This window comes from Crocodylus porosus, unplaced genomic scaffold (genome assembly GCF_001723895.1).
Source record: "Crocodylus porosus isolate Cpor-Errol unplaced genomic scaffold, CroPor_comp1, whole genome shotgun sequence".
In the NCBI taxonomy this organism is placed as follows: Eukaryota; Metazoa; Chordata; order Crocodylia; family Crocodylidae; genus Crocodylus; species Crocodylus porosus.
The window spans coordinates 40,686,672-40,710,674 of NW_017728915.1; the positions used below are offsets into that span (position 1 = coordinate 40,686,672).

At 53.6% G+C, this 24,003-nt stretch overlaps 1 protein-coding gene across 3 annotated transcripts in view; it reads left to right on the forward strand.

Moving 5' to 3' along the window:
- Positions 1-24,003, forward strand: part of ZFHX3 (zinc finger homeobox 3) — a 203,031-nt gene that overhangs the window by 57,406 nt on the left and 121,622 nt on the right. For all 3 annotated transcript variants that reach the window (XM_019536092.1, XM_019536094.1, XM_019536093.1), the window contains exons 2-3: positions 11,665-14,435; positions 18,500-18,996. In XM_019536092.1, coding sequence (XP_019391637.1) covers positions 11,711-14,435; positions 18,500-18,996 — 3,222 coding nt within the window. In that variant the 5' untranslated portion in view covers positions 11,665-11,710. The remainder of the gene's footprint in view (positions 1-11,664; positions 14,436-18,499; positions 18,997-24,003) is intronic.

Sequence of the window (24,003 nt, forward strand, 5' to 3'; positions counted from 1 at the left end):
GGCTCCACGTATGGCTGCAGCTTCCAGCTGTGTCAGTTCCGGTAAGATAATCTCATCAGGCGTGCGCGAGGCTAATAGGAAATAAAAATAAACCCCCACAATTAGCGAACAGCAGAGTAACGCTTTCGGTCCTAGAGACCGGGGGGGAGAGACGATGACTGTCCGCACCCCACCCTCCTAGGTGTCTGGCCCGCGTGGGGGTGTTCCTGCATTTGGCATGGATCCATTCGGGGGGCCCCGTGGCGCCTCTCTCTGTTCAGGATTCAGGTGACCTATTGGATGGGTGAGGATGGAAAGTTTGACAAGGGATCACTTGGCTTGAAAGTCCTACAGAGACCTGGTACCAGCTGAAGGGAGACAGTCTGCCGTGGACTCCTGAGCCCGGCCTCCAGACTTGGAGCCACTTGAACAGGATTGAGCATGGTGGCTGCACGCAGGGGCATCAGTTTGGTACGGTGGAGGAGACGCCAAGCCCAGACCCCAGCAGTAGGTGCCCTGCTCCTAGTGACAGAAAAGCTGTTGTGGAAACTGCTCTCTTTAGGTCAGCGAGGAAGTTTTGCACACAAGTGCAGGCTCTCTCAGCCGTAGCGTCAACTTTACACCGGCATGTGGCTGTGTCAGTATAACTTTCCCTATGGGAAGGAAAGGTACTGTTTTGGCTTATCTTAAACCAAAGCCATGTTGAACGAACCTTGAAAAGCCCCGACGTGCTGGAGCGTGCCTGCGGGGGAACTGCAGCTGAATTCATACCTGTGGCTGCTTCTGGAACTGTTGAATGTGGACAAGCTTTCGCTTCATCTTTAAGGAAGGAAATAAAAACAGTGATTTCAAAGGGGGACGTCTTTTCTTCCCACTCCCTAAACACTTTCGTACCCAGGATTTCTCCAGCTGAGCTATTGCTTCCCCTGGGAACTCCAGGTCACGTTAGTCCTCCAGCTGAAGTGGTCTCGCTGCAGCGGACCTGTTCTGCCTCTGCAGCACGCTTGCATGGGAGCACGGCTAGGGCCATCGCGTAAAACTCACTCGTCTTGGAAAACAAAATGACTATCTGCGGATGTGTCCTGGTGCCACGGGGAGTGGGTTATGGGGGCTGCACAGTGCCGGCATATCATGCTTGACGTCTGTGATGCCAAGGCTGAACTCTCTCGCTACCTGTTCTACGTACAGGCTTTCGCCGGGTGGGAAGTGAGGTTTGAGCCTTGACCTCTGCAGCTGGGCTGTTTTCTAGCAAGTGGATCTGAGTCCTGGCCAACGTAACCTCTAAGCCTCGTGGCTTGCATGTGGCCTTTGATGGGAGCACGTTTGTGGTGCGGGCAGGCTGGTGGGAGAGGGAAGGAAAATGCTACATGAAGGCACTGCTTCGGTGGTCCAGACTAAAGGAATATTTGGTGGGTTTTTAACAAGCTGTGGGGCCTGGAGAGACTGGCTGTGTGGACGGGTATGTTTGTGTAGCAGTGAAAATGTCTGCAGTATTTATCCGAGAGGGGAGAGAATGAGCAGCCCGGCGTGGCACAGGCTGTGGGGATGGTGGGACTGCTCGAATCCCAGGCATGTTTGAAAAGTGGGGAACTAAAACTTTCCAGGGTCATCGGTGCTACTTGGAGTACGCAGTCCGATGGTGATCCTGTTGAGGGAAGGGGAAGTGAATTTTGCAACCTAACCAGCGTTTTAACATGGTGTTTTGTATGCAATTGCATCTGCTTTTTAAAAGGAAAAGAGAGACTCTGTAGCTGTGCCACGTCAGGCTGTGATAGTACGTGGCCTTGCAAGAGGAGTAGCGTCATGCTGAGAGCGCTTGGATGGTGGCTTCCACGAGAGGCTGCGGGAAGCGCTGCCAGCAATATATGGATCGACCGGTGCTGAGTATTGCATGTCCTCGGGGAACTGGTGAAGGCACCGTCTTCTGGATGCTACAGACTTCTTGAGTGGAAGGGGCTGTACTGTTATCTGGTACAGCAGGGCCCCATGTGTGACCCAAGGGCCAGAGCAATGGTGATCTTCAAAGAAAATCTGGCCCAAGGAAGAACCTCGCTGCCAAACTCCTCCAACCTGGATGCAGCGCATCTGCCTCTTGGTTGAGCCTGGAGACAGAAGGGGGATCCTGGTCCACACGCACTCGCCCCACTGCACGACAGTCCTGACCAAGCTGTCCCAGCTGGTCTCTGAGGACACCTGGACTTCCCGTCTTGGCCGACTTCAGCATCCACACTCAGCCTGGTTTTCAGGCCTGGAGCGGGACTTCATCGCCTCTGTGACGGCGGCGGAGCTATCCCAACTAGTAACTGGGCCGGCACGTGAGGCTGGGCAGCCTACGGGCCCAATGTTTTGCATCCGCCTGGATGCAGGGCCCAGTTTCAGTGGGGGTCACTGAGATACCACTGTTGTCTGAGGAGGCAGATGCCCGTCCCTCGGTGCCCCCACTGCGGTGGTGGCCCAGCTGTGCTGATCCACCCCCAGAGGCCCCTGGAGCCAGTGGGATTCCCAGTAACCTCGACGGCTACTCTGCCGAGGGCCTGGACGGTTTGTGGGGGGAAAAATCAAAAAGGCAAATTCTGTAATGGGAGGGTCGAGGCCTCGGCGCATGGGGAATATGCTGAGAGACGCGGGTGTGGAACTGCAGACTTTGCAGGCCCAAGGAGTGCAAGTGCAATAATTTCTTCCTCTTAGTTACTTCTTCAAGTTGATTTTCAGACCTGGGTCTGCCATGTGGTGGTGAATTGTGCTTGGTTCGTGCTGGCAAGGATACCTCTGAGAGAGAGGGCTGGAAGTAAATGAAGGCTTGGATTTTGGGGCAAAGGCGCCGTTTCTACAACTCTAGGATCCTGCCATGTGCAGGCTCTGGGTAAAAAGCAACACGGAAACGTGTGCGCGCCGAGTCCCTCCGTGAAGCTTTCCGAACGAGTGCCAGGTCCTGCGAGCCTGGATGATGCGTGTCACTTTTAAACCCCAGCTGCCTTATTTTCTGTTTTGTAGAGAAGTGTGATTGACCTTCATTTGCTGCTTTCACCAAAACGCCTGTTTTCTGCGGGGGATAAATGCACATAACTGCCAGCTTTTTGTCAGGCCCCCTTTGGCACAAGTTCTAGGTCATTTGGGTCTCAGAGGGCAGCAAGTTGATTTTTGCGTGGTGCAATTGCTGGGTTAAAGGTTCAGCAAATATCGGGCCAAAGTTAATACCAAAAGCTTGATGAGAACGAGGAGCTGCGTTTGAGCTTCCCCATGCTTTGGCAGCCTCTGCCCAGCCGCAGGCTGCCGCTTGGGACCCGGCTGCCAGCACTGCCTCCCTCTGTCCCTGCCACCTTGTGCCACGGGTGTCCTGGCTCCAGCGTGTGGGCCAGAGGTTGCTGACCCCTGCTTCTGTCGGTCTGCGAGGTGCAGAGATGCCACGCAAGAGCTGTGCGTGGCCCATCTGTTCAAGTGGGGACCCTTTCTCCTATTTCCTTGCCAGCCCCCGAGCCCCACAGCTTCCAGTCCTGTCGTGTTTAGCATTTCTTTGCTTCCTGCAGCTTGGAAAGCTGTTTATGCTAATGATGCCGTGAAGATCAGAGGAACTGGCTGTGCCTAAGCATGTGAGCCCGGTTGCGTGTCCTGCCCCATTAATGAGCATGCACAGGACAACACTTGTTTGTGTTGTCAGCGTGCCAGTTCTGGAGCCCTGTGCCAGAGCCAGCTGCCCACGGCAAACCCGCGACATGGCTTTCTTCCTGCTGGAAGGAGAAAAACGCTTTGGAGGTGCCTGTTGCGAGCCTTGCCTTGCCTTGCCTTTCCTCAGGCAGTCTTTCATGGCCTCCTCTCCCAGTGCCTCGTGCCCTCTGGCACTGGCTGGCAGGTCTCCCGCAGAACGTGGCTGGACACAGAAAGCTCCTGGGAACCCTGTGGTTTCCGACATCTGGACAGGCAGCAGGCTGGTTCGTGAAAAGGGGACGCTGCCACGGGAAGGCCAGGCTGTCGTCAGCTCGTGCTGAACTGCTGAAGAGCAATGCCGATTCGACTCGGCAGGACGAGCAGAGATTGCTAATGGCACCCTGGATTTAAGGGGCTGTTTGGCCACTTGGAATGACAGCCTGGCACAGAGAAGTGTGCAGGGAAACCTGTGGAGCAGCGAAGGGTAGGAAGGAAGCATCCCCGGTTAGGGTTTGCTTTTGCTCTTTGGATCGTCAGTAAAGCCAAACACACCAGCGTGTCTGTAACTTTGGGTGAGCAGCCGCGCCGGTCCTGCTCGTCACGGGACGGACACGACCGGCCAGCCAGCACTTAAGAGCACGTTGGCCCCTGGACTGCGCTTGCTCGTCCTTTTGTCCCTTAAGGGCAGCAGGAAGCGTCTCTTGCCTTGTCTGATCCTTGGGGCACTTTGGGGAAGAGACTGTCGTGTGAAACGAGTTTCTCTCCTCTTAGTGAATAAATGAGCTGGCTGGTTTGTTTCCTCATTTGGAAGCGCTTGGTACGAGTGCTAGAGAGCCAGCACAAGGAAATGGTGGAAATCCCTTTGGCACACGTATGCCCCTTGTAAGCTTCACAAGTAGTCATACATTTTGGTCTCTAAGCACCGTCTTTATCCCCGTTTTCCGAGGCATGTTGTGGATTCCTCCATTTTCACTTGAATGGTAAGAATACTTGCCAGCTTCTCCAGCCTGTTTTATGAGGAGTGAAGACCTGGGTTGTCCCTTCTCTAGTACGTAAGAAAGATGGCACCTGGCGAAGCTAGGAACTGAGAGTAGAGGGTGCATGAGGTTGTGTAGCCTGAACCGCTGGCGTTTCGGCCGATTCTGGGAGTTAAACGAGTGCCTCCTGGGCGAGATACCAACCTCCCGTTACTGTCCAAGAGGACAGTATTTAAGCTGCATGGGCCAGACTTGTAAAGGAAGAGTGCTTGGCCTTGCAGCCTAAATAACCAGTCTGGACATCTTTCTGCACATAATTTTTTCCTTTCAAGCAACACAGGAAAAGTGAAAACAAATGCTGTTATGCGCATGTGTAACCCAGCCTCAGTAGGGCACAGAGCCCAAAGTTTCAGCTCTGCAGTGCAGCTTTGCCCACTCGTTACAAGACTGAACTTGCAGCAGGTGAGGGCTGTTGTCCCGATACGGACTGGAGCGATGGGGCTGGAGCTGGGATTCTGGAGGAGTCTGGCTTGGCGCTCTTCCCTTCCCCTCTTTCCTCTCCAACGAGGTATCTGGCGGCTCCCAGTTGTCACCAGTCCAGCATCTGTTTGGTCAGCGCAGGCCAGGACAGGAGCGTGCTTGCAGTGGTGCGGGCAGACTGCCCTCCGCACCAGCATGCATGTGCAGGGGACAGAAGGGACTTTCGAATCGTCCGCATCTCGGCGGCATACGTCCCACGTCTTGTCACACAGTGGGAGGAGCTGCTCGGATCTGAGGACTTTTGCTGGGCAAATTGCACCAAGCTGATGAAAGACGTTGGCTTTCCCCAAAATGTCGCAAGGTCTTTCACGCTGGAACGTGCCGTCCCCTGGCAAAAGACGTGGTCTGCTGCCTGCCTCCTCCAGGGTCCACGGGTTTCCCGCTGCCGTAGGTGGTTGTGTGGTGTCTTGGAAAACGCTTCGTTCTTCGCACCTCTGTTTCCCGACACCTGCTCTTCATGCCCTGTCGTGGCATGCACTGCTGTCCCCTTAGCGTTTGTGGGAATTGGGGATTTTTTCAGTGCCAGAGGTCGGCGCAAGCGCAGCCGGGTTTTGGGAGCCCCACAGCAGTGCTAGGAGATTGTATGGGAGGCTCCTGGGCTCAGGGGTGCCCATGCTTGCACGTGTATGATTTTGGGGGCATAGTAGATGCCCCTCCCTCCCTCGCCCCACCTGTTTGCAGGAAGAGCGCTGCTGCGAGCGCTGCCTTGGAAGAGTCTCCCTCGATACTGGCACCTCGTCCCTGTCCCTCTGTCCAGATCCCGTGTGACACCTCGGATGCGACGCCTCCCCCTGCTTCGCGCGCCCTTCCTCCTCCCCTGCCGGTGCCGGCGTGCTCGGAGCGCCTTGGTACAGCTCCAGGGTTGCCCTGCGTTCAGAGCACGGCACTCGGGGTCCAGCTGACAGGTGTGTTAAGGCTGGATGCTAATTCAGGGCACTCTTGCAGTACACATTTGCTCTATTGATTTATAGAGTGCTTCTTGGCCTAACAACGAGGTGCATATTTACAAAGTTAAAGCCGGGCTTACATAACTTCCCACAATGGGGAGCACTCAAGAGCTGTTGCTGCCCGTCGGCACATTTGCCGCAGGCCGTGTTTTTCTCCAGCACGGAGCGGGCGCCGGAAGCTGGGCAGACGGGGCGACGGCAGGGCGCGGGGCTGGCCGGTGGGCCCCGCGGAGGTCGGGCTGTCCTGGGCGCTCGGGTGGGGGCAGCCCGTCTGGGCGCCTGCCAGGGGCACGGCCGCAGCATCTGCCGCTGTCTCTTACTCGGCCCCCGCTCCCCCTTCCCTGGTGCCGTGCGGGTCATTAGCACAGGAACAGTTTCTCACTGTCTCCTTCTCCTTTTGTTTTCCTCCCTCCTCATTGCTTTGAGTCTTGGTTTACTGCCAAACAGCCTCTTGTGAAAGGGCCGCCTAATTAACCCTGTGCTAATTAACAATTTAAAATTACACAGCACGGCTGTTCGTATTTAATTCTCGGGAAGTCTGGGCAACAGCAGGACCCCCCTTCTCCCCCTGCCTCCCCTCGCTGGTGCAGGCTCGGCCCTTGCGGGGCGTGGGTCCAGCCCAGGGCCGAGCGCCGGGCTGAGCCAAGGAGACTCGTCCTGGCAATGCCGGAGGTGGCCGACGTGCAGGGAGCCAGGGCTCGGGTGCAGGGGGCCTTCCAGCGGGAGCTGGGGTTGACGCTATGCGTTTTGGCTGCAAAAGAGACGGCTGGGCTTCGTGGGGACTCTGGAGGCATGCAGTCAGGATGGTTTGTTGTAATGTCTCGCTCACGTGCCTCCCACTTGAATGCAGCTTAGTCCTAAGCAGGGCGCTGCTCCGGGGGTGAAGATAACCACCCCGTCATTCCTCGGTCCCAGGATCTGGGATTGGGCAAGCCTGGTGAAAAGGGGCCCGGATCCGTGCTTGAGGTGCCCAGAGATGGAGGTAAAGGGAGAGATGCAGGGGGTGGAAAAGCGTTTAGAGCTGAACCAGAGCCGGGGGCGGCGGACATCCGACGGACGGTCGAGGTGGTGGAGGAGAGGCCGGCGGAGCGACTGAAGGAGAGCTCTTCCCTCCAGCTCGCTGCTGCGTGTGTGCATGTGGAGGCTTTGGGTTCTCAGACTGTTCTCTCTATGACTGAAGTTCATTGATTTTACGGGAAACCATGTTTACAGACAGTGCTGATCGACCTGACGAGTTGACTTCTGCCTCCTTTAAGTAAGAACTACCTTTTCTTATTGACTGGCTGATAAACAGAGAGAAAGGAGGGAGAGATGGGAAGAGGATGGGGAACTGCTGGATGCAGAAAGGATCTGCCTGTCCTCAACTACGTTCTGCCCCTGTGCCGAGCCGGTCGGAGGGTGTTAAACTTCGTGGGGCCAGGGGTGGAAGAAAAGGCAAGACGTTGGCATCACACTGATGAACCAGCAGTCCCCATTGCTGCCAGGTTTGCTTGAACCAGAATATTTGAGTCCTTGCACTAAGGGGCTGGTGTCGGCAGTTTGCATGCACGGGGAAGTGGATCTTCCTGTTTTCCTGCCTCAGCCCCGCTGGGCAGAGTTGCTCGTGTCCTGAAGGCGAGCAAGGAAACTCAGCAGCAGAGGACTGAAATCTGTCCCGGGGCTGCTGGAAGCGGTGCTGGCAGGTGAAGGTTTGCTTGCCAGAGATGGCTTCTGAGTTTCAGGACATGGAAGAAGAAAGCAAAGTTCTTGAAAGCAGCATTTCCTTCACTGCTTAACTTGTTGAGTAGGGGAAGAGTTGTTAGAGCAACACAGAGGCAGAAAAGCCCACCAATTAATTGGTAAACGCTTGCAGGTTTCTCTGGCCTGGCCTGGCTTGGAGAGGAGATTGGCTTTCCTGTCAATAAACAAGTCCCCAGTGCAGCATCAAAGCCGCAGTCCTTTATCAATCGCGGCCTCCTCTTCCCGCATGTTCCTGTAACTTACCAAGCATTTATGACATTGATTTTACAATCAGGCTGTTAACCCTCCCGCCCCATCGGCTCTGCTAACCCTCTTGGCCCAACTGTCAATCAGGCGTCCTTCCCTGCTCAGGTGCGGTCCCCGCGACAGCGCCACGTCGGCTGGCCGCTGCGGAGCGGGGTAGCGCGGTTCCTGGGAGCCTGTTGCGTTCTCCAGGCTTGGGCCCGTCCCTGTTGTTTTGGGCTTTGTGTAAATGAATAATATTGCATAAATGAGACCCATCACTTGTTTGTGCTTAAGAGGTTACAAACAGAGCGAGTTTCTTGTACACCGTCAGTTTTAGTTGCAAGGGGTTGATTCCCACGTGAGTAGAGACGGCTAGCTTTCTGGGAGGAAGGTGCGACTGTCTTCTGCTGTGCTTTCCGGCCTAGATGCGCGTTCCCAGAAGAGAGCTGCTTTCTCAAGGAAACGAGCAGTTGCTGCCTGAAGGGGATACAGGATTTGGTGTGGGTTTCTATTAGTTTGTCTTGATTTTTTCGTGTGCAGACAACTTGGGCTCCTGTTGGTTTGGCTGGGAGCCTCATCCATTTTCAATCCATGCGGCAGAAGTAACGTGAACAAAAGCAGCCTGTCAGGTGTTCGGGACTGACTAAGCACCTCACATGGAGCCAACAGGAATCGGTCTGGGAAAAGGGCCAGCAGACCCAAATATTTATTGGGCTGAGTCTGGTCAGTGCAGGTCATTCTAGTCGCAGCGTTAAAACTCTGCATCCCGGGGTGAGGAGCTATTTGCCTGTGGCAGGTGCCTTTCCAAGTTTCTGCTTCAGGATAATTTAATTTTTGAGCCTTCGTTAAGGTTGGAGCCACGAGGGTGAAGTTGGGCGGCACCGCGGTCTCTGCTTTTGTTCCGGCTTGTCCGAGGCGCGGCGCAGCGCAGCGCGGACGGGCCAGGTGCCTGCAGGGCAGCGCGGCTCGCGGTCGTCGATGCCGATGTAGATCAGACCCGGGCGCATTTCGTTCTGGCAGTGCGCAGATGCTGGAATAGCAGTGCGGGTTGTCACATTTCGTAGGCGTCTCAGAGTTTTTCCTTCTGCCACCAAGGGCCACGTAAAGAGATCTTGACTAGAAAGTGCATTGACAGTGGTGTTTTTCAATACGGTGTGCTCCCCCCAGGATGAGATGGTGGCGGGGGCTGTTTCAGTACTGCTTTCAGTTGCAGACTTGAGTCTTTGGAAGGCCGTGGCCGCATGGTTGTTTTTGCATCGCGGCTACTAGATTCACAACTCAGGCTAGAAGATGTCGGATGAATTTTAAAACTCTGATTATAACACTTAGCATTTACATAGCACTTTTAATCATCAAAGCACTGATTAGTTAGTGTTGAAAGAGACCAACACATGGTAGCAGGCGGCTAATTAGAGTGATGGTCAAAGTAGAAAACGCAAATGCAATACTGGATTGTATTTCAGCAAGCTTTGTATCTATAGATCAGTGAAGCTGAACTCCTCTGGACGGCCCAGCATGACCAGACCAAGTTTGTGTTCAGTTTGGGACTCCACGCAAGTAGAAAACTATTGACTAATTAGAGGGAGGAACATCATAGGCCAAGGATCTGTGACCATTGAAAACAATTACGTGGATATGAATGTGTTACTTAGGTTGGTACAATGAGACTTAATTAGGAACAATGGTATATTATTAAGAAGTGGAGGAAAAAAAAAAAGGCATTGACCACTAGCAAGAACTCCTGATAAGGATGCATTTGAACAAGGACTTTGAGACGACAGCCTCCCGAAACGGTAGACATGGCAGTACTCTGGGCTGGACTAGTCCACAGAAAATGCACTGTAGGGAAAAATCCTGCAATAGTAGAAGCATCTCCTAGGTGACTTGGGTTTTTGAGCTCTGATTTCTGTGGTTTTTGGCAACGAGATGATTTTAAAGGGACCACTGTATTTCCAGTGGAGTAGTACCAATGCTGTACAGAGAGGAAGCGCGCATCTCCCCGGGCGGAGGGGAGGGGAAGGGGGAAAGAGACAATGGGAGGTCATCTGTCTGTACAGGTCCTACCCACAGCTCTCTTTTCTTTTTGCTATCTGTATCATTCAACAAACTCCCAGTACTTTGCAATCCATTATTAGTGGTTGGTGATGGTTATAGTGTGGTAGTGCCTACAGAGCCTAGTCGTGGCTGGTCCCTTTATGCCTGTAAGTACAATAAAGGTATCGCCTGCCCCAAAGAGCTGACTATCAAAGTAGAGCACGAGAAAGCGTGTAATGCAGGAAACCAGGAGCACGAGGAACCAGCGAGACTGTTGTTCTTGGGGAGCTGATCGGTGATCACAGCTCACGGCGGGGGGTGCCCTGCCAGGGTTCTTTAGACATCGTACCTTTGGTGGGTCTCGAGGAGGGAGCTGCGGTCATGCATTGGCCTTAAGGGTCTTTACAGGGTGCTAAGGGAGAAGCATGAAGGGGCTTGCTGGAAAGGGACATTTCTGAAGGGAAATCAGAGGTAGGGCGTTGATGGTTGTGTTCCTCTGCAAGAGGCGCAGGAACAAAACAGTCCATGAAGGACCTTAAATATCACGACCAAATAGCTCATGTTTGTTAAGGGAGGGGAGGGAAATCTGGGGAGGGATGCAGAGGGGCATGGGGATGAATGGCTCATGTGGTAGGAAGGTGACTTCAGTGCTCGTGACCAGGCTGGCGTAGTACACCGAAAGGGAGAAGTTGTGATAGGAGAGTTACGGGGCACTGAGGACCTGGAAGAGTTTGGGCTTTGTTGGTAGCAGAAAGACCAGGTCTCAGTGTTGCCAAGAAGGTGCAGGAAGCTTTCTTTATACATCCTGTATCTGCAGGTCTGGAGGGAGGGCAGAGTTGAACGCAGCTGGGACCAAGGGAGAGAGGTCGGGGGCAGTCATGAGCACAGTTTTGGCCGTGTTGAACTTGAGTTGCCGGCTAAACGTGCAAAGAAGGGAAAGGGCAGGCAGCAGTTTGTCTGCATGGAAGGAGACTTATCCCAGTCAGCAAGGTGCATTTGAGTCATTGGCTTAGCAGCGATCCAGCCCCGTTTCTGAATGACAGGATGCTGGGGGGAGCCGGAAACGGGGTCCCAGGGGCTCCCTGCTAAAACCTGCAGCGGAGCTGGCTCGAGGCTTCTCTCTCCAAAGGCTCTTCCGGCTTGAAATGCTTATGTTAATATTTTTTAAAGGCTCTCAGCTGTTTGGGGTGAAACGCTGCGACTACCGTCTTCAGCAGGGGTTAGACGCACGCCACTGTGCTCCTCTCCAGTCTCTTCAGGAGTCTCATGCTTTTCTGACTTCTGTAGCGAATGGCAAAAAGAGTGGCATGGCCCCCTCCTCTTCCTCCTCGTGACGGACGGGTTGCAGCGGTCCCTTGACCCAGGTGTGCTCGGTGGTTTTGCTGGCTTCATTCTTCGGCCTTACCCTGGTTGCTTTAAGCCAGCCCTGCACTTCAGGAGCTTGTTAGTGAGCCACGCGCTGTCCTGCAGACCCCGGCCCGCGCGGGATGATGACCGTTCTGTGCGGGCTGTGCCTTCTCGCTGACTTGCTCGCCTTTCTGATTCTTTCTTTCTCCCCCCTTCTGTTTGCCTTTCAGGTCCACGCCGTACTGGGTGCAATGAAAGCTCCATGCAGGCCTTACCATGGAAGGCTGTGACTCGCCTGTCATCTCTGGGAAGGACAATGGGTGTAGCATCCCTCAGCACCAGCAATGGACTGAACTTAACAGCACCCACCTCCCTGACAAACCCAGTACTATGGAGCAGTCCACAACGGAAAACCATGGGCCCCTGGACAGCCTGAGGGTCCCCTTTAATGAGCGCATCCCAGACAGCACCAACTCAGCTGGCCCCAATACGGAGTCCACAAGCAAAGAGGTCAGCTGCAACGAATGCTCAGCCTCCTTCGCCAGTTTACAGACCTACATGGAGCACCATTGCCCCAGTGCCCGCCCACCGCCTCCGCTAAAGGAGGAGAGTGGGAGCGACACCAGTGAGGAGGGGGACGAGGAGAGTGATGTGGAGAACCTGGCTGGTGAAATCGTCTACCAGCCAGATGGCTCGGCATACATTGTCGAAAGCGTCAGCCAGTTGATCCAAAGCGGGGGAGCCTGTAGCAGTGGCAATGGCAACAGCAGTGGGGCTCTCCCTTCGCTCTTTATGAACTCTCTACCCAATGCGGGGGGCAAGCAAGGGGAACCCTCCTCTGCTGCCCCCGTCTACCCACAGATCATTAATACTTTCCACATAGCCTCATCCTTCGGGAAATGGTTTGAGGGCTCAGACCAGTCCTTCCCGAATACCTCAGCCCTGACGGGCATCAGCCCCGTCCTGCACAGCTTCCGCGTTTTCGATGTGCGACACAAAAGCAACAAGGATTACCTGAACAGCGACGGTTCTGCCAAAAGTTCCTGTGTATCCAAAGATGTTCCCAACAACGTGGACTTGTCCAAATTTGATGGCTTTGTACTCTATGGGAAGAGGAAGCCCATCCTGATGTGTTTCTTGTGCAAGCTGTCCTTTGGGTATGTCCGCTCGTTTGTGACCCATGCAGTGCATGACCATCGAATGACTCTAAGTGAGGAGGAGCGGAAAATTCTTAGCAATAAGAACATCTCCGCTATCATCCAAGGGATAGGCAAAGACAAGGAGCCCCTTGTAAGTTTTCTGGAACCAAAAAACAAAACCTTTCAACACCCTTTAGTTTCCACAGCTAACCTCATAGGCCCTGGACACAGTTTTTACGGTAAATTCAGTGGCATTCGAATGGAAGGTGAAGAGGCTCTCCAGGCCGGGGCTGCCGGTGGAGCAGAGCAGCCACAGTCGGGCATCTTGGCGCCTGGTGCCCTCTTGAACCTTGGTGGGCTGACCAGCTCGGCTCTGAAGACCCCAATTACCTCAGTCCCCCTGGGCCCACTGGCTTCCAGTCCTACCAAATCCTCAGAGGGAAAGGACCCTGGGGTAGCAGAGAGTGAGAAGCAAGAAATGGGTGACCAGGATAGCCTCTCGGAAAAGGCAGAGCCAGCTGAGGAGGTGGAGGAGGACGAAGAGGAGGATGTGGAGGAGGAGGAGGAGGAGGAGGAGGAGGAAGAGGAGGAAGAGGAAGATGATGATGAGGGTTGCAAAGGACTGTTTCCGAGCGAGTTGGAGGACGAACTGGAGGACAGGCCCCATGAAGAGTCTGGGGCTGTGGCAGGTAGCAGCAGCAAAAAGGACCTTGCTCTCTCAAACCAAAGCATTTCTAACTCTCCCTTAATGCCTAATGTGCTTCAGACCCTGTCCCGGGGCACAGCTTCTACTAGTTCTAATTCTGCTTCTTCCTTTGTCTTTGATGGTGCAAGCAGGAGGAATCATTTAAGCTTTAACAGTGAGGGTGGTGGAGCCAGTGTGGCAGAGGGTGGCAGGAGGTTGGACTTTATCGATGAAAGTGCCAATAAAGACAATGCCACAGCACCAGAACCAAATGAGAGTGCAGAGGGCGACGACGGGAGCTACCTCTCCCATCACCAGCATGCTGGCCCCCTCTGTGAGCTTGGGGGTGGGGAGTGCCCCTCGGGGAGTGGTGTGGAGTGCCCCAAGTGTGACACTGTCCTGGGCTCCTCACGATCGCTAGGCGGCCATATGACCATGATGCATTCTCGCAACTCATGTAAAACGCTGAAGTGTCCCAAGTGCAATTGGCACTACAAGTACCAGCAGACACTTGAAGCGCACATGAAGGAGAAACACCCCGAGCCCGGTGGCTCATGTGTCTACTGCAAAAGTGGGCAGCCACACCCACGGTTGGCACGGGGCGAGAGCTACACTTGTGGTTACAAGCCTTTCCGTTGCGAGGTCTGTAACTACTCCACTACTACCAAAGGCAACCTCAGTATTCATATGCAGTCCGACAAGCATCTCAACAACATGCAAAACCTGCAGAACGGAGGGGGAGAGCAAGTCTTCAGCCACACTGCTGGGGCGGCGGCGGCGGCTGCGGCGGCGGCAGCGGCGGCAGCAGCAAACATTGGTAGCACCTGTGGGGCCCCCTCCCCCACCAAACCAAAAACCAAACCCACCTGGCGGTGTGAGGTATGCGACTACGAGACCAATGTAGCTAGGAACCTTCGCATTCACATGACCAGTGAGAAACACATGCACAATATGATGCTGCTGCAGCAGAACATGTCCCAAATCCAACACAACCGGCACCTGGGCCTCGGCAGCCTGCCCTCGCCGGCTGAGGCTGAGCTTTACCAGTACTACCTGGCGCAAAACATGAATCTGCCCAACCTGAAGATGGAAAGCACTTCCTCTGATGCACAGTTCATGATGGGCGGATTCCAGCTCGATCCGACCAACCCTATGGCAACTATGGCTCCATCTCTAGGTGAGGTTCAGCTGTTTTGATAATGTGATGTCTGTGTGTGGGGAGGAGTTTCCTATCCTGGGAGGCCCGGCGGGTGGATGGGATGCTGTCCAGCAGGCCGGCTTTCCCCAGTCCCGCAGTTGTAGCCTCCCAGGTCATTCGTGCATAGTGCGGTAGGGCTCCATCCCTGCTGGACACATTTTCTCATCTTAAGATATTTCAGAGCATCCTTTTGTGTTTCTCTTTATTTTTTTCCCCCCCGTGAATTTTGGAGACCTCTGGCTGGATTGAAATTGGGAGGGATGCTGTGGGTAATCCCTGCCAGCGCACATTACATGTTCTTCGACGCCCCCAGCAAGGAGGCCTCTGTGACGCCTTCCACCCACGTTGTCTTCATTTGGAGAGGGAGGTGCTCGTTGGTGTTTTCTTTTTAAATCACCCCATACTGGTGGGTTTGGGGAGAGTGCGGCACTTGCCAGCCAGACTCTGTTAATGAGGGTGTGTGTTAGGATACTTAACTGCGGGAAAGTTGAGTTGCACAAAGGTGTTGCCCTGATTGGCTGGTAAGGGTAAACGAGATGGAAAAGTGCACAGGATGTTTGTAAAACGCATTTTGTGTTGGTGGAGCCATTCCACTGGATGCTGGTTGGAGGTACGAGACGCTCGGACTTGACTGGTTGGGCAAAGAAGGATTGGCCAGACTACTTGTGTATGGGAAGAAGAGAGAGCCTGTCTTTTTGAAGGGGTTTGTCGTCCATACAGGATGTTCATTGAATGGATATTTCCCCCTTGCACCCAAGTTCCTGGCCGGAAAATGGGACATTAATTTGTATCTGTGCACAGCACCAGTTGGTGCAGCGAGACTGTGTAAAGTCGTAGTCTCTAACCTGGGGAAGTTAACCTGAGACTGAGGTTAATATCCGGGGTGGTGGGTCAGCCCCTAGACTGCTAGAGCGGCACGTCAGTAGACAGGAGTGGCGACCACCTCTTCCCCTCGGAGCACTTACTCATTCGCCCGTGCATCCATACGTGTCGGTGCTGCCCAGTGCCAGTCCAGATGAAACGAGGCCGCGTGGCAGAACCCACCGCAGCTGGGGCAAGTGCAAGGGAGTTGACACAGCGCTTCCTTTCCACCCGTTACACTAAAGCACTCCATTTTCGGAAGGAAACCATCTGCTTTAGCTGCATCCCTGTGAACTAATCCTGCTCCTGTATTCTCTGCCATTTGTAACCTTTTCCATCCATTGAAATGGGATAGATTGTCTTGGTCAACGTCCATTATTGCTAATGCATTGTAATCCTAGCTCTGAGAGTCCATGCCTCTTCCCTTTTCCTTCTCTTGTGCACTATAGCAGTAGTTACTGTTGCGCAGAGGGGTCTAAGAACCTTAAGTTTTAAGACAAAAACACCAACAAGTTGAATAGATATGCATATAGATATGGAGGAATGCAAGTAGTTATAAGCGAAATGCAAGCAGTTCTAGATGAATGTAATTACAGGTTTTTTTTCCATGCGCCTCTGCTGTCCTGGTTTGCATCGCTCAGATTGGTAGCGGGATGTTGTCTATGAGTGTTTTTTCTCATGTTGGCAATAGAAATAATTCCTACTTGTTTGGTTTGTGCCTTATTGCCTGTAGTGTTCCTAGCGGTAGCCAGGCTGTTGAGATTTCCTGAGAGAGACTCTGTCCCCAGCTCACCTGCCTAAAGCCAGAGGGAAGCTTTCAAGAGAGGAAATGGGAGTATCTTAACTAAGGTCTCATTCTTCAATGACTCCAACTGAATGCAGAGATCTTGAATGCATCTAAGCTTATTTGGGGAGTGATTTATGACTCAGGCACTTGATGACTACAGGTCTTGAGCCTGAATCAGGGGAGGGGGCTTTCCATGTCAATAAGCACTTGGCACAAATCCAGCTATTAGGATAAATCTTTTACTTTGGCTCTGTTGCAATTGGTTTTGCGCTGTACGGATGCATCTTGAACCTCTTATCCCTTCTCCTGCAGTCATCTGTCACCTCTTTTCTTCATTTTTGTTTGCTGAGATATAAAAACATGGTTTTTGTTTTGCCATGTAAGCAGACAAGGTGGTTTGCCTTTTTCAAGCCTTTTTCAGCAGATTTGGCTCCGAGTGGAAGAGTCACGGCTTGTTCAGCGGGCTCCATTTCCATTCAGTTGACACCTGGTTGGGAGCAGACTGATTCAAAGCAGTAATTTAAGTTACATGTCAGAGAAATCATTCTGGTGGGGTGGGAAGTGATGGAAAAACCGATGAAGCCCATTGTAGGATGCTACAAGTGAGCAGGCCACGTACCTCAGTAAGTGCCCTGGCGTATCTCTCTGTGCCCTGGCAGAGAGGGAGTAGATTAAACAGTGCAGCGTTGGGGTTGTGAGTAGGTAGGTGGAGGAAGGGGCTCCTGTTCTGGGTGAGCTCTGGCATGTGGGAAGGAGTCGTGTATGTGGGGGCTAGCCCCTCACTACCCTTTCCTCCTGTGCTTTATGGCAATGGTTTTCATCCTGTGACCATGGAGGCTGTGTCCAAGGGACCCGCAAAAGATGACCATTATCAGTCAAAAGTATGTGAATACCCACACTTACAATTCAGAGAGGTGTGCACATTCATTCAAAGTTTTTTATGGGTCCACAAATGAAAAGGTTGGAAAGCACTGGTTTATGGGCATGGTTTTATACTCCAGTAACCTGGGCCTTGCATCCATAATGTACCAACTATTCCAGTTCCCTTCCCTTGCTAGAACTGTAGCAATTATTATTGAATTGCACTTTGCATAGCACATGTCATACAAGACAGGCATGGAAGGCTGGAGAGCTTCAACCTAAACCACTCAGAAACACTTGCTCTAGAAAGAGTGCATGCTGGCTTCTGGATTTTGCAGAGTCCACAAGCCAGCTCTTCAGATGTAGCCGACTTCCACTGGTGGCTGTGCCTCCGTAAACCACTGATTGCATGGAAAGGAAAATAAGGAATAGCATCTCCTCTCCTTTTATTTTTATTTTTTTGAGCCAGTGTCTTGGAGGTTGCTCGGATCTAAAACACCACCCCCCAGGCAAGCAGGGACAGAGTCAGGGTTAAGTACCGAAGGGGAGAAATCATCCCACGGCAGCTGAGACGTCAGGGGAGGAAGGAAGAGCGCAGTCCCTCAGGAGAGGCTCGTGGTTGGGTTCTGTGTTTAGCCATGAGATCCCAGGTAATGGAGAGCAAGCCTCCCCTCTGTCCACATCCTTAGGCCTTTCTAATGACATAAATAAGAGCTTGCTGTATTAATTTGCTGTAAGTGAATGGAGGTCAGCTCTTGGTTTAGCTGGGTCAATGATGATTTGAAGAGCAGGGATATGACAGTGAGCGAGGGAGCATGCTTCTTACGGGCTCTCCCTGACACACGTACTCGTGCACTTCCCTGATCATTAGCCATCAGTCTTTCCTGGGCATGCAGTCTCTCCTCAGCCAGCCTCTCCTCTGAGGCTCTCGGCCATTTTGCATCATTTAGCTCTGACGGGTGCCGAGGTCAGATACGAAGGAGCCTCACATTTGGGAAGCAGCTGCTTCCTGCTCTTGCCAGTTGCTTCCTCCTGACATTGCAGCACCTTGAGGCCCGACATGCCGCACCTGTATCACTTGTACCTTGGCACCGGGGCGAGAGATTCTCTCTTGCTCGGCGGGGCCCAGCTTTGGAGGTAGCAGGAGGTGGCTTAATGGGATCTCTTCCCCGCTTTCTTGCCACCGTGAGCAAGCAGGAGAGCCTGGTGGCATGTTTCACTGCAGTCCTGCAGAGACCCGACTCAGTAAGGAGTCAGATTTTTCTGGTCTCTCTGATGAGCAAGAGGCCGTGTGGCGAGTGCAGGGCTGGGCAGCAAGGGCTTCTCAGCTCTGCAAAATCCGAGGGCCGGCACTTTGTTCCTAGAACAGGGCAGAGGCTTGGGCAGGGGAAAGAAGGACTGATGTATGTTGCTTTGGGCGCAGGGCCTGACAGGTTGTGGTACAGGGCACGCGGTGGGAGGGAGCGGTCTGGTTTGATCCTCTCGGTGGGTCAGCACAAGCTTTTCTAACTTTTTTTCCCTCTCCTTTGTGCAGTGGGTGGAGAGATCCCCCTGGACATGCGGCTGGGGGGCGGGCAGCTGGTGTCCGAGGAGCTGATGAACCTGGGCGAGAGCTTCACGCAAACGAACGATCCTTCCCTGAAGCTCTTCCAGTGTGCCGTGTGCAACAAGTTCACTACCGATAACCTGGACATGCTGGGGCTGCACATGAACGTGGAGCGCAGCCTCCCCGAGGAGGAGTGGAAGGCGGTGATGGGGGACTCGTACCAGTGCAAGCTGTGCCGCTACAACACGCAGCTCAAGGCAAACTTCCAGCTCCACTGTAAGACGGACAAGCATGTGCAGAAATACCAGCTGGTAGCACACATCAAAGAGGGTGGCAAGGCCAACGAGTGGCGGCTGAAGTGTGTGGCCATTGGGAACCCTGTACATCTCAAGTGCAATGCCTGCGACTACTACACTAATAGTCTGGAGAAGCTGCGTCTTCATACAGTTAACTCCAGGCATGAGGCGAGCCTGAAGCTCTACAAGGTAAGGGATGGCTTCTCTAACTTTTCCTTGTGGGGAAACGTCTAAGAAACTGTTTTGAACCAGAGTGGAGAGGGAGCTTAAATCCTTGGAGGGGATTTGGCCTTAGTCTCTTGCAAGCGGGATCCAGCCAGCTGGTATCATTCATCTCCTCAGCTTGCATTTTGCTAGCAATTCCCTTGAGCTCTCGACTCCTCAGGCCAGGCTTTTCAGGAGTGACTAGCAATTCGGATTATCCATTTTGAGGTGCCTTAAGTGGATCTGATTTTTCAGGAGGTGCTGAGCCTCTGTCACCTGAAGACCTAGTCCAGTAAGACGTGTCATGTCGACCATCCAAAAAGCAGCATCACTGCTGAGTATCTTGGTCGAAAGCACTGTTCTCCATTACCGATCCGGGAAGGGCCGTGCCTCTGAGGCTGTGCCCGCAAAACTTGGAGACCGCTGCTCCCGTCCTAGCGCTGTGTGGTCGTGCTGGCATGCAGAAGGCATGTGGGCAAGCTCCCATTTCTTTTGCACTGTTTGGATAGGGCTGGTGGTTTGTAATTTAAACTGCTGATTGAGCCTACATGTGGAAGAGGGCAAAAAGGAGAGAAGACAAGTTCTGCCTGGATGTGCACGTTGTTGACGAGAGGCGCTCTGCCCGTCTTGGCCTTCCATTCGCCACGCGTGCTAAGAATTGGCCCACAACCGCCATCTCGGTTTGTCTTTCCCCCACTTGTCTCCAATTTTCTGTCCTCCCTGTAAGCACCTTCTCCTGCCCTGCCTTGCTACTGCTCCCCCATGGCCACCCTCTCTGAACCCTGTGGGCTGTAACCCAAGAGGAGCGCCGGATACAGTAAATAGTCCTTTCACTCGCGCTGCAGAATTGCTCCAGACGTTTCTATTGATTTTCACTGGACTTAAAGCTTCACCTTTTTCTCTAATCATCCCATAATGGCTTTAGTATGAACAGTCAGGTACAAAATGCCATAAATCTAAGCAGGCTCGCTGCACATACCTTCCACTCACACATGCCCTGTCTTTCTTGCTGTCTTCTCATTTTGCTCAATTTTTGTATTATCTTTTTCTCCCTTCCTTCCCTGATATCTAAAGAGCTATTCAATATTTTTATAGACTTCAAGCACTCCCGTTTTGTATCCTGTATCTTCTTTTCTTCTCCTTGCTCTTCCTTGCTTTCTTTTTCTGTTTGAGCACTATTTTCTTACGTCAGGTGAGTTCAGACCTTGTATAGCCCCCGTCATGCTGAGGAGGGAAGCATGCCTGGTGTGAATGCATGCAGTTTTTCAGGAGATGGACCACGACAAGGATGTCCAGGAGGAAAGGGGAAGCGGTGGGATGGCACGGCCGGCTGGTCTCACCCCAGCAGCTGGAGTCCTTGCTAACTCTGACCGGACTCTCTGGGAAGCGCCACCGGGCTCCTGTGAGCTCTGCTGCCAAGATGACTAAATCCTCTCCTAGCTCTTTGCTTCCATATGTCCTCTTTCATGAAAGTTGAAAGAAGAAATACATGAGGATGAATTGAGGCTGGAAGTCGGGCAAGGTGGAGCCCGAGGGGCTGGGTGAAGGTATCTGGGAGGCAGTTCTGTTTTTAGGAGTCAAGCATCAGCATGTCTAAACTTTAATAGTCTGTTTAGATGGTTTTATTGGTTCTGAACAAGAAAAAGTACTTATTTAATTTTTAGATTTATATCCCCACCCCACCCCCCAATGTCTCAAGGGAGTTGCCACACTTAAAAAAAAAATTCTTAAATTCTTAGTTCAGATTTTCTGGTTTTGCTGTGCTCTTTGGGGGGAAAAGTAGTGAAGACGACAGCTTTGTGCCCCGCACCCTGGGAAGAGGAAAGCTGCAAAGAGAGGAGGCGGCAGGAGCTGTTTCAGGAGTTGGTTTAGGAAACACCGTCCCCGGGGCAGGGAGAGGGAGCTCGTTGTGACGGGCACGCGGTGGAGTCAGTGGAAGCCCCGGATGCTCCTTAAAATGATCACAATGTTCTTTGCCTCTGAGGTAAAAGTTCCCGTAAAACCCCAGGCAGAGGCAGAAACTGCTTTGGTTTCAAATACTTACTGCTGGCGTCCGCCCGTCTGCCAGGGCAGGTGTATGAACGTCACGGGTGTTGCACACCCATGGTGCTTGCAGTAGTGGGATGGACTCGACTGCCCTGAGATGCCCCCAACCCACTTCACTGTGAACTTTGATTTGTGTTGCTCCACTTTAGTAACTGTTGGGCTGTCCAAGGAGCAGGGAGGCTGCAAGGCCCAGCCTAGCGTGCGCTACCCCGGCGCTGGGTTTCATGGAAGAAGGTGGCTGCGGATGGACCCATTCACTAAGGTCTTGTTCTGGCCCTTCCTCTGCCGAGAGTGGCTTTGATGCCACGGGTCCTTGATAACTGAAGCATTTGAGAGGAGTAGGAGTGGGGGTGGTTCATGGACCAGTTTCTCTTCTCTCAGACCTTGGTGTGGTCTGCAGTAAATTGAGATTGATTGGATGTTATTTTTCCTCTTGCTAATGTAATCCATTAGCCTGGCACATGCATAATCAGTTTAGAGCACAGTTAACTGGATGTAATCGAGTTCTTCCCTGTCTGCTGGAGAAAATCCTCTCCAGATGCTGCCTGGGTGAGAGCACGCACTAGGCTTATCACACACACAATCCTCCTTACTCTGCCATTTTCCTTTTAAATCGCGTGTTATTGGCTGCTTGGCTTGCCCAAGAGCCACTTCCCGCTCTGCCACTTGCTGCTGAAAATGCAATCCCAAGACCTCGTGACGGCCCTCTGAGTCCTCCCTGGGAAGAGCATCCGGTGACGTTGGGGGACGATGGAGCGAGCTGGAGCTTCGCCCCCAGCGTCGGGTGTGTTGCATTCACTTCTCCCCGCAAAGCACCGGTGACGTGGGGGGGCTCCGAGACCGGTGTTTCCATCAGCGCTTCTCACGGGCATCGAGAACCGGGGAAGGTCTGACGAACTTCCTCCGCGCCATAAAGCCCAGACGGGCGCTGAAACCCCAGGGCAGCCTGGTGCCAAGAGCAGGCAGTGAAACCCCCCTCTGTTTCACCACTGTGGTCTCCTTCCCTTTGCCCCATGCTCAAACCCAGAACGTGCCCATGCTCACCTTTGTTTCAGTTTAAATATTTGAGGAGGAGTGAAGAAAACGTGCTGGTTCTCGGGCCGTAGTTAACAGTGTGAGACCCTTCTACTCTAGTTGAAGCGCCAAGGTCTGCTCGAGAAGGCAGGGCTGGGAGTCGAGATACAGGCTCTGTCTGGCTTTGCGGCTGACTTGCTGAATGGCCATCTCGGTGAAATGGGGGCGGTAATGCTCGAACTCCTTTTTCTGAAGTGCGGGGAGATTTTTGGATGAAAAGTGCAGAGTGTTTCTGAGGTAACTGGTGTCAGCAGCAGAGTGAGAAACCTGAGCGTGCACGGATAGCAACTTTTCCTCCAAATTTAGTTCAGGTTCACCAGAAGCGAGGCCCTTCTGGTGAAATGTTGGGGGGGGATCTGCGTGGTCAGTGCTTTGGGCACAGCCGGGGCCTTCTGCGGGCAATTCAGCACATGGGGACCAAAGGCTGTTGGGTCTCCAGCTTCTTGTGGTGGTCCTACACCCCACGTACTTGCCTGAGGGGCTTGTGTCCGGTGCAAATGAGTGCGCTGGACAAGGAGCAGTGGAAGGGGACGGGACTGCAGTCAAACTGCCTCTGCACCTGGGAGGGGGCTGCGCTTCCCACCCCCACTCCAGTCCCCTTCCCCTTCCCCGTCTCCTGCTCTGCCTCCTATCCCCAGCCCGGAGCTGCGTGGCTGCTCTGCTGCCTTTCCTGCGTTCCCTGCTCTCTCCCCGCTCTGCCGTGTGCCACGGGCACGGAGGCCGCCAGGGCCGGCCCTGCGTCCGCGCCGCAGATCGGCCAGCCCTGCTAGAGACGTGCAGGGGCTCCGCTGACGCAGCCAGGGTGAGCTTGCGAGCCGGCACCGCCGCGCGGCCGCTTTGGAGGGAGCGAGCAGGGCCGGGGCACGGTGCCATATGACAGCTGCTTGCCTATTAAACCCGTCGTCTTGGTCAGCAGTTTTTGCCCAGACGGCTCGGCGAAGGCCTGGTCTGACTGCTGCGTGCGATCCCGTGGGGGTCAGGAGTAGTACGCGGGCAGCTTGGATGCGTGGGTACTTTCACTAGGAGAGAGTTGGGGCAAAGCGGTTATCTGCAGGGAAAGGGTCAGTAGGGGGAAGATTTTGAAAGGAATTTGTCCCCTTGAGCAGGAGCCAAGGCTGACCGCATCCCATGGCAGGCGTTAAAGCAGGTCATCTACAAGTCTCCTATCGGAGCACCAAGGGCCTGGTGTGGGGGCCGCCAGAGGAGTGCGCTGCCTGGCGTGTGTGCCGCAGGGCACAAGCACATCCCGAGTCTTCCCGACCTTCGCAGCTGGTAACTCGCCCCTCGGCAAAGGGGGAAGCAGGAGGGGACCGAAGATGATCCGCTGCCCGGGAGCGGTTGCATGTAGAGCGTCTTCGTTATAAGTTGGGGGAAACGATTCAGTCGGCGCCTGTGGCGTTGACCACCAGACTTTCCTTTCCTTTCCTTTCCTTTCCTCCGCGCTATTGCCTAGCTGCCCGGGTGCCGCGCTGGAGACCTGCCGGCTGGAGGCGGGCGTGGCGCTGCTGTCTGCGTGCAGAGCGCTGTGGAAGCTGGGAGCCTGTTGCAGAGCTAGTTGCTAATTAGCTGATCTTTAATTGCTCCTGTTTATTCAAAGGAGGAACTGGTCTAAACCAATTGTCATGGTCTTGTTTTCTGTAGGGACCGCAGCATGGCTGTGCATCTCCTGGATGCTCTGTGGGAGGTTTGTTGTTTTGGAGGCTTCCTCCTTGTACTGTTTTCTCTCTTAGTCAGTTTGTTTCACCAAAAGAGAGAACTGAACATTGGGTACGAGGTTGCAGGAGCCGTGCAGGGGCCAGCGGCGCCCCTGAGAGACAAGTGCTCAGACCCTGGGGTGGGCATCAGAAAAGTCCTCGGAGAGAAGACCAGGGA